Genomic DNA, 10,398 nt, shown 5'->3' on the forward strand with positions numbered 1-10,398 from the left:
CTTTTACATTCATGGCATGTCCCTAAACATTCATATATGTACAAGGCGAGTCCACCAAAGAAGGGGACTGCTAAATAGCAAGTACTCATTCTGGAGTTTATCACGATTTTGATTACTTTTACAATTAAATTGGACTAAAACTAAAAGCTTCAAAGTTCCAAATAAATGAACAGTCGTAGAGGCATAGAATCCCTGAAATACTTAAATAAAACACAAAGCCATCATAGTATCAGCAAAACAGCAGATAAAAGAATGGATACGTATATTCCCAGCCTCTTACTATTGTCAGGCATCCACTCAGAGAACGCTATTGAACATGTTTGGTAGTAAATGCGTTGTGTAGAGGAGGCTTTATGCTTTTCCAGGAATGACTAGGCGTTGAAGTAATTATCCTCGGCTTGCTCAGGGACCAAGGAAACCCACGTACCTGACCCACTCCTTATAATACGTCCACACATATCCTCAAGTGGTTTTTTACCAAATGAGTGCTGTTTGGGATCATTCTGTATGATGTGGTATTTGTGCTGCACAAATGCTTGGCCACCAGATATTGTATAGGGTTTGTACTGTTTACGTTGTAGCATAACGTATTATGTTTCTTACTCCATCTTCTGTAAGGAACTCTTGTTAAGATCTTTTTTAAGGATTTCATTCATCCGATTATATTTTAAGTAACCGATACAGACAAATCAAGTCTTCACAATGGATGTTATAACCTCGCTATTCCAGATCCATTTTCTGCTTGTCTCGTTTTTAGAGGAAACAGCCTACCTTCTGAACCATATTTTTAACCAATATTAATGCAAATAAAATACAGTGCTGCATACATGTACCTGGGAACTTTTCTGGTATGAAGGTAGTGGGGGTTGTGCCCCAGGGTAGCATGAAACACCCCCTCCCATCAAGAAGGGAAATCTTCATATCCATCAGCATACCATGACATATGGGACAATGCTATGCTTCCAACTTTGTGGGAACAGTTTGGGGAAGACCCTTTTCTATTCCAGCATGACTGCCCCCCCCAGCGCAAGAGCCATAAAGACATGGTCAGGTGGTTTTGTCCATACAGTGTACATTATATATATGTGTATGTATGTACGTATATATAATATAAAATGCACAGGGCAGACAAATACAAGTTTCTCTCTTGAGCTATCCATTCGCTTACCATTTCATTAGCAAAATGCATAAATAATGTATGTTCTCTTTCCTCACTATATTGTATGGTTGGCAGAGCCCCTTTAATGAGCAATTATCTTTAAATCTGAACTCTTTTGCTGGATCTGTAGGCAATTAGCCACAATTCTTAATATGTAAATTATAGATGAACATACACCGGTATATATAGTTTATTATATTCAGGTTTCCTCCTACTCATGTTTGCATGCCTCGAGTCTGCCCTCGGAGCAATAAAAACACAATTACATGTTATCTTAGCAGGCCTTCAGTGGGATTTGATGATCTCAAAGGCAGCTTTTATTGCTATTAATAACAGAGATACCGTGATGTCTCTGATATTCTTCCCTGATAATATCTATTAACCTGGAGCAACGATCAAAGATCATAAGCTGTCCAATTTAGTCACGGTCCCATTTTTTTGACGTCATTATGTCACACAAAAAAACAAAAACAAACACCAACTTGTATAAGCTGTACAAATATAAAAAAATGGATTTCTGCTTCACAAAACCGTAGCATATATTTATCAATTATGATCTTTATGCCAACTAGTAGCACCCAAACCACTTCACAGAATTATGTAAAACAAAGAAAAAAAAAAAAGCGTGCCAATGTTTTAAGCAGCACACTTACAAGGAGCCTAAAATGAAGACTAAGTTGAATTATTGAAGGCCTTTAACCCTTTGAGTGCCATAAGATAATGAAAATAATGACATTAAACCTCAAAATATATGTAGCTTTATTGGTTGGTAGAGGAGCAGAAGAGGACCCCGTTCTTCCAAGCTTACAGTATATTAGATTATAAACTCAATCTCGACCAATACCTGATAATATAAAATCATATAGCAAAAAAAAATAAATAAAAGGAATTCTACTCTATATAAGTAGTTCATCATTTTATATCAGCCGCAAGGTCTTACTCATAATAGCCAGCAGAGGGCGAAATAGACCAGGAGCCGTGCAGTCCCCTGGAGGTTTTGTCCAAAACAGCTTCCTTTTCGCAGTAATTCTAAAAATATCCTAATTAGGATCATCACCTTTTCAAACGCACACAAAGATCGCATTAAAAATACCAGGAGGGGTACAGCCAATTACAGCGGATTGTCTTCTAAGTTTATCGTAGTCCTTTAAAGCTAGATCACGTCATAGCACAAATTCTGTAATATGGTCAGTGGATGGAGATTATATATATATAAAATATATTAGCAAATAAACAGCTATTATGGGGAGGAATAAAACTCACATACTGCTCACATGGTATTCTCATACTCAGGTGGATTACAAGTTATATATCTAAAATAAGTAATGTATGTAAAAGCCTCAGATCCACTTTAACACAGACATACTAATAGAGGTGATGATGATGTAGTCCTCAAGTGCAAATAAACAGACTCGGGTAAGAAAAGTAGAGCCATGAGTTAAATATAAATATATTTTAATTAACAGTTTTGGAAACAACAAAGGAATAAAAAGAACAGTGAAAACAGATAATTAAGAATGGTCGTGAGCCAAAAAAAAAAGAAAGAAAAAGGAAAATGCAGCACATAGTTTTAAAAAGTTTTCTTTATATTAAGTCAATAGAAGACACCATAGATCTAGACAAAGACATTTCCGATTCATACTGCCCAGCATTAATGATAAGGCTATGAATACAAGCACAGCACAATTCAAGTGTTTTCTATTTGCTTTTTTTCCTTCTTTTATTTTCAATCACCAATAATTTTTTACAGTACAAATATCACCGTGTGAATACACAAAACCAAAATTTAAAAAAAGAAAACAAACAGGAAAGCTCTGTTTTACTGAAAATACAGAATAGATAATATATTTGAATATATATATATATATATATATATATATCACTTTTAGATATTTTTCTTCATTCTTAAAAAACTATTATACTCTGTACATTGGCAATTATAAGATCCAATACTTTTCTTTTTTTTAAACAATATGGGTAGAGGGAAAATGCAGGAACATACATTTTCCACTCAACAGAAATGTAGAGACAGACACATTTTGCGTATCAAATATAGACAGAAGGCGCGGCGTTCTTTTATTAAGGGTGTCTAAAAAAATCGTATTGATAGACCAACATAAAAGAGTGACGTGTAGGGTGACGTAGGTTTCTGAAGTCTCAGATGTACTTCTTAAGCTGTAGAAAGGACCTCCGAGCTCTGGAAAGCTTATGTGACCCTACTTCTTACTCCGAATGCTGCGTCACTGAAAGCTATCACTAACCTCTTTGGGGGTTTATTCACTAAAAGGTGTGCGGTCTAACGAGATTGTGGTTTAAACTCTCTAATTTCACCATTCATTATAAAAGGATCGACATTAGCAAGTTTCTCCAATGAGAAGAGATGACCTGGCCGCCCTCGATAATGCATAACGCAACGTTCGTCGGGGTGGGTGCTTCATAACGTACAGTGAAGGAGCTGAAACAGAACTCTATCCTTAGTGAATAAACCCCTTTTGTGTGTATTAGGGATGGAATAATTACCAACAGCAAAAAAATAAAAAATAAATAAAAAAGGCAAGGTTAACTAAGGGAAGTTTAAAAAGTGGGTGGAATACATTGGCGACAAATCGGCCAGTTCTTGACCTTCAAACTGTATGTCTGTACTAAGACCAGATTTAACAACGAAATCAGAAATAAAGTGTCGTTTGGAGGTAAATGCAAAATTCTGTAATACGATATCCATATATAATTTCTTCTTAAATGTATCATGTAATAATACTCTATTTAAAATTAAAATATTTAAGACTGCCTACTGACCATACAATCAAGACAAGAAAGGCACTAGAAACATTTACAAATATCTCTCCCAGTTAGATCTTCCTCTGACATGTAAAAATCTTGAAATGTTTTCTTTGTACACATCATTTGAAAAATAAAGGTAAGAAATACTTAGAAAAATCACTTTACAACAGAGTTATTTTTCACTTTTTTTCGTTTTTTCTTTTTGACACCTTCACTCAAGAGATTTTACAAAACCGTATGTACTAAACCATTCTTTGTCTATCATTTTGCTCTAGAACATTGGTGCAACAGGTAGAAAGGTTTCAGAATGCATAGCTGCAGCCCCCACACGTGTATAGATAAGACGCTACGTTCTGTGAAATCTCCTCTGTATACGACAGCTTCATAGACAAAAATTAAATAATTTAAAAAGTCTCGTTAAATATATATATCCTGAAGTGTAGAACTTGACATAACGGCCACTAGAACGCCATTGTCTGCTGATCTGTCATTTGTTAACCACATGAGGGCATTTCCAATCTAGTTTTGTTAACTTTACATAAAAAAAATTAAAAACCCAAGAACATAAACAAGGAAGAAGCCACTTATTAAACAATACAACTATGGTTTCCTCATTTACTCAGTGGGACTGCAGCTTACACCATTAGGTCATTCGAAGCCTTCATAGAGACACTGGTTAGAAAATGGCTTAAAGCCCAAATATTTGGGGCAAGTGATATGAAATATATGTTTTCCCAAGAAAATAATGTTTTATTCCCAGACATGACTGGAAAAGACAGAAAACGCAGGGTATAAAAAGCTCACGGGTTTTAGGTTGTCGAGTCATTTACAAAGGATCATGGCTAGGGACAAAATAAAGTTCCCACGCTTGTAAAGAATTTTGTAGAGACAGTGCATGGTAACCTTTATTCTTGGTTTCATTTACACCGGATGTGGGTCCTTTGGAGAGAAGAATATCACAGTGCTGACCAGGTAAGTGAAGAGGTCAAGGTAACTGTTGACAACAAGGATGCTAGAAGTCTGCATTTATGGCATCATGTTGGAAGGTTCGCAGAAATACTCCCGTTGTGGATGGTAGCAGGTTAGGCCTCATTGACCAGCCTGCTGTACTTCACTTGACGGCTCAACTGCAGCCAGGTCCATGGGATAGGCAACTGATAAGAACGGGGCACAACGCCATGAACGTTCCTCTCAAAGAACTGGAAGGCCTTGAACCACCACACTCTTGAAAGCAGGTTTGCTGGGGAATCCTCTTTTAGCACCTGCCAAAAGAAAATACCATTAAAGCATCAAAATAATCTAAAGGATGCCTACATCACAATTATATCTGCTTTAGGGGTTGATCTGATCGCAGCACAAGCTGGAAGACTTTAATGTGCTTCACCATATTCATGTTCATGAAGGTAGTTTGACAAAACGGGACAAACTACATTCCTCAGAGTAACGAGAACCTACAGAGGTGTGCGCAAATCAACCATGTGGAACCATGCACCCTAAAGGGATTCTCAGAAAGCACATACAATTCACTCAACAAAAGCTTATTTTTGTGTGATTTGTTCCTTATTTTCTTTATATAATTTCTCCATTGCCTCTAACTTGTAGGGTAAGCAGAGGTTTTGTATCCATAGCCGATTTTTTGGTTTCATTGTCAAATTAGATTTATAATTTCTGAAATCAAGGTATCTTTGTACCTTTAATGGCAGGGTGATTTATAATGCGCCTGTGTGTGACTTTATGTGGCCGTCTCATACCCATGATATAATAATGATAATAACGTATTTACAGTTATATAGCCAGAGTGTGTTTGTAAGAGAGAGGTAGACGCACCAATGGGCAAACGAGAAAGCACTGTTGTGAAAGTAATGCATGACATAATACATACAAAGGGTTTTTGCACAAACACAAAACTTACTTGTTGATTGGCCATAGTGTGGTACCACCAGAAAAATCTGGAAGTGATGTAATAAGCTACCACAACATCAACAGTGTAGTGGTCATGGGCCAAAAGTATACAAAAGATGCCAACAAAGCTGAGGAACCAGCAGATCCAGTGATACCACCAGAGACGGCGTGGAGAATCTACAGAAGGAGACAAAACGTATTTATACACAACTCCAGATACGACACAGAACAGATTTATCTAACAGATCCAATAAAAATAACATAGTTGCACTAAAACAAGTGGCCAAGCACTTTAACCAGTGTGAAAGGATCCCATTTCAGAACACTGGAAAGAGGACAGTAAAGGATCCTGGCATGAAACGAGCCACACAAAAAAAAAAAAAAAACACCACAAAAATGTGCCGCCGTAAACATGTTTTTGTAAAAGGAACAAAAATGTATGTGCTATGCGTGCTATCAAGTTACAAAATAAGATACTGTGATGAAAGATACGTTCTAGTACTCCTCACGGTGAATCAGAGAACTTACACTCTTTAATAAACATGTATGTCAGCGTTAACATGACCGTGTGGCCGCTGTACAGGTAGTCTCCACACATGGTGTGGGATCCTGTTATGGAAAGTCCACCTCCAGCAATCATCTTTAAGATCCTCCTCAGCTGAGCTTCCCAGTTGCCAAAAAGCTGTCAAGGTGGGGAAAAGACCAGAAAATATTTGTTAAACCGCATGGAAATAAAACACTCTTTTCAAAAGCATCTTGTCAATACAGCAGCATGGACCATTTCGGGAAAACACCAGAGCTTCGTTACATTTTGGGACTCTTGGCCCACCACCGTGCCTGACCCTCTGTTCAATTTTTGATCGCTCTCGACACCTGCCCCTCGTTCTCTCTTTTGTTCCTGCTCCCACCCTTCGTTTATTGCCCTACTGAATATTTCCAGCAGAAGCTACAGTTGATTCACTTAAAAAAACCAAAAAGATGCCTGGATCTGTGTCCAGCTTGGGTAAAAAGAAAGAGTTCCTGAGGGTAAAAAGCCTTGGAATGGGTATTGTCAGAACTTGGTGGAATGTGTAGATGGGACATGCTGAGCGATCTCCAGCCATTTGAAGTTTTTGGTCGGACACGCGTCCCTTTGGGTAACATAGTCAGGCATGGTGGTCACTGCCGCTAGCTGGTTGACGTTCATCTAGATTTCACTGCCATTTAATGTAGAACATTAACTCTGCCAGAGGGAATGGCAATTTATTACAGACATGACCCCAGAAATAAAATAACTAGGGCAAGGCGTTAGAGGCTGCAATAAATTATACAAAAAAGGAATTCATGGATGAAATGGTTTACTTTTTATGTGGACTTTGTTGGAGGCTAAATTTGTAAATAATGATCAATTCTGCAACATACATTTAGGTGGATAAAGACTCGTGTAATGTGAAGTAATTAAAAACAACATTCCTTTTGAGGTTTCATTAAATTTATGAAATGTGAAATATGAAACACAAATAAGAATAAGGGAGAATCAGCCAATATAATCTAGCTACGGCATGGAGGCATAACGTGTGCCGACTTATTATGTAGCAAGAACTAGAAATTTGATTTGAAAAATATCTAGTTCCAGGCTCCCCTACTTTCTAGGATGCAAGACTACGGCACAATCGAGACTGGTTTTGATGGCTTCTGAAAACAGTTTATGACACAGCTGGTCAATGCGGGTATACTGGCGCTACAGTATATGATATACTGTATAGAAACTATAAGAGCCAGTAAACCTAAGACCCAAAATGCTGGACATTGCAATAATAATCAACACATATTCCAACAAATATCACCAAGGTTGTCTGCAGGGGACAATGATTCCATTCTACGGGATTATATATCATCACCAAACCATCTACAAAGGCTGCCCAACTGGACATTCCCCACATGAACAAAACGGGGGGGGGGGGGGGATTTATACAGCGCTAATATATTTGAGCTAAAGAAACATGTAGACACGGAATTCACATTATGTAATTAAAACTTCTTTTCAGGTTGCATTAAATTGCGTAACCTTGGAGACTATAAGAACTTGCGTCTTCACGACCTCAAGTCACTGCTTCATTCATATAGTTTCTGCGTTTGGGAGCTAAGCTTCTTAATTATGAGAACGCACTTGCAGGCGCCTTAGAAAAGGAAATCACTTTTTACATCACACTCCTGCCTTCTAACATACAGCCCGCAGATAGATGACATCACGCCAATTACACCAACTACCATGACCCCGGAGACGTGTCCCTCGACCGATGTATCACGTGTAGGCATATTGATTCACCAAACCGACAGATTACATATACAGCCAACCATATAGATCGCTATAATCAATCTTTTCCTCTCCGCCTTTTAACGCAAATGGGTTCTCATTAGTAATCACCCCCCAGAAACAAACACATCACACGGGCGTCTGTAGTGGGGTTAACACGGGCTATATTTAGAGTTAAGATTAAAATAAAAGTTCCCCTTTATCTGCCCTTCATTTCTAAGCACATTGATCATAAAACCAGCCATGCAAAGCCAAAAAAATACAGAGGCGCCAACAGCTACCGAAAAGGTGACTATTAGCATACAACGCAAGCTGTATGGAACGGCTCGCCATTTTTGGACTCGTTCCCATGCGGAATGAATTGTTCTGGCCTAATACACTCCTCCGGGGGATTATCGAGCATTCTGTATGCTAATCCTCCTAGTTGAGAAGGCTGTGACTTAACTTCAAGCGTGTCACGTCAGGCTACAATCTGCATTTTGTGAAGAATTTGCGTGCACAATTAACAAGGAAACGGTTTTCTGAGCAAAACTAAGCGTGTCAATGTCCTTGTGGAAGGGGAACCGCATCTTAAATTGACCACCGTACATAGAAATCATGACGGGGTTCCTTAAAACATAAGGATCAGGGAAGCCAGTAGCTCCAGACATGGCGTATGTCAGTTAAGCAGCACTTTCCCGATGGCGTCCATTCTTGCACTACTCCCCGTGTACTCCCCTGACACCCCCCCCCCAACGGCCAGGCCCTGGACTGAACCCACCGGCTTTCCGTTCATCTCAGGGAGGCTGCAGAACTTTTTTTCTTTTACAACACGGCAGAGAGATGGGGGGGGTTTAACGTGCAGTAACAGACGGTAAATTATGTTTTCCCTACCCCTGCAGGGACGTATTAAAGGGACAGTTTAACACCAATGGGAAACGCATGCAAACCAGGCTCAGAGCTGTTCGGACGCAGCAAGGCAATGCAAATAAATACAGAGGAGCAGAGGCTACAATGCAAGCTTTATCAAACTACTCTGCATATGCGATTCCGATATCTGGACTCGGGATTTGCATTAAAGCGCAGATGATGGCTGGAGTGCCGCTTTAAGCATTCATAAAACAGGGTTCATTGGCATTTAGAACGAATCCCATAATATAATCCTTATCTGATCGCCTTCCCTTATCTGTAGCCCAAAACAAACATGTCAAGCACTGATTTAGATAAAACGAGGACAAGAAGGGTACCGCCTTCTCTCATCCCTTATGCATCATGGTTTATTATGCAAAGTGGTGATCTCGTGAAATTAAACGTGCAGACAGCACTGCGTGATGATGTCAAATACTTACATAGTGTATAGTCTAGTCTAGATTGTAAACTCGTTTCAGCAGGGCCCTCCTCACCTGTTTCTGTATGTCAAACTGTTATGTCATATACTACTTGTTACATCCTGCCTCCCCTTTGTATATATGTAATAATAATAATAAATAATAATAATAATAATAATAAACCTTGTTTGGGAATATATCCTCATACACACATAGGTGGCGCTAGAGTACAGGCATATTAACGAAGCTGCTTATCGACACCGTTAACCAACGTGACCCTTGACTCATCAAAAATGCGACATAGCTATAATATTTTACGACTTTCACTGCGACTATAGTTAAATAAAATAAAAAAAACGTTCTGCGTGGCACCCTTTAAAATAAACAAAGTTTATGATTTAATACATCGAGCTCAATAAAGCAAAAGCTGAACTCTTGAAAGATGCAAAACACATTTCCAATATCGTGTGTTACTCTTTAATGTAAGAATATGGAGATTATGTTTAAATAATAAAGTCAGGGCTGGCAGGGTATAACTTCCACGTAGAAATGTCGCAATCTTAAAGTGACGGATCGCAGAACCCTCGCTGCCCAAACTAAATCAACTCTTATCTGCCCCAAAAACCAAAAGGGCACCATTTCACCCAAATCATTGGCAATGCGAGGCTCTACTGCCAGAGCCGGTCTCAAGCTGGGGCTATAACTCAAAACTAGTCCTTTTTAGTGGATACCAAAAGTTATTTTTAAATGTAATTGGCTTTCGATAGGAACGCCACGAGGAATATCGCATACATACCTTAGGAGAACAGTTGAAATGCATACCAGGAACTGGGAGTGTCGTCACGTACATTGTTATACAGCGATACAAGTACAGCGTACCCACTATACAAAAGAATCTTCGGCTAATAATAGACCTGTGGAAAGAACAAAATATTAATGACAAATTACAGCTT

General features: G+C 38.7%; 1 protein-coding gene across 1 annotated transcript in view; it reads right to left on the reverse strand.

The window, feature by feature from the left end:
• Positions 1 to 4,524: 4,524 nt before the first annotated feature.
• The window catches only part of SGMS1 (sphingomyelin synthase 1), a 40,231-nt gene continuing 34,357 nt past the window's right edge, over positions 4,525 to 10,398 (reverse strand). The window contains exons 3-6 of the mRNA XM_053451339.1: positions 10,242 to 10,359; positions 6,371 to 6,524; positions 5,853 to 6,019; positions 4,525 to 5,202 (exon numbers count right to left, since the gene is read on the reverse strand). Coding sequence (XP_053307314.1) covers positions 5,023 to 5,202; positions 5,853 to 6,019; positions 6,371 to 6,524; positions 10,242 to 10,359 — 619 coding nt within the window. The 3' untranslated portion in view covers positions 4,525 to 5,022. The remainder of the gene's footprint in view (positions 5,203 to 5,852; positions 6,020 to 6,370; positions 6,525 to 10,241; positions 10,360 to 10,398) is intronic.

Source organism: Spea bombifrons, chromosome 11 (genome assembly GCF_027358695.1).
Source record: "Spea bombifrons isolate aSpeBom1 chromosome 11, aSpeBom1.2.pri, whole genome shotgun sequence".
NCBI classification, from domain to species: domain Eukaryota; kingdom Metazoa; phylum Chordata; class Amphibia; order Anura; family Pelobatidae; genus Spea; species Spea bombifrons.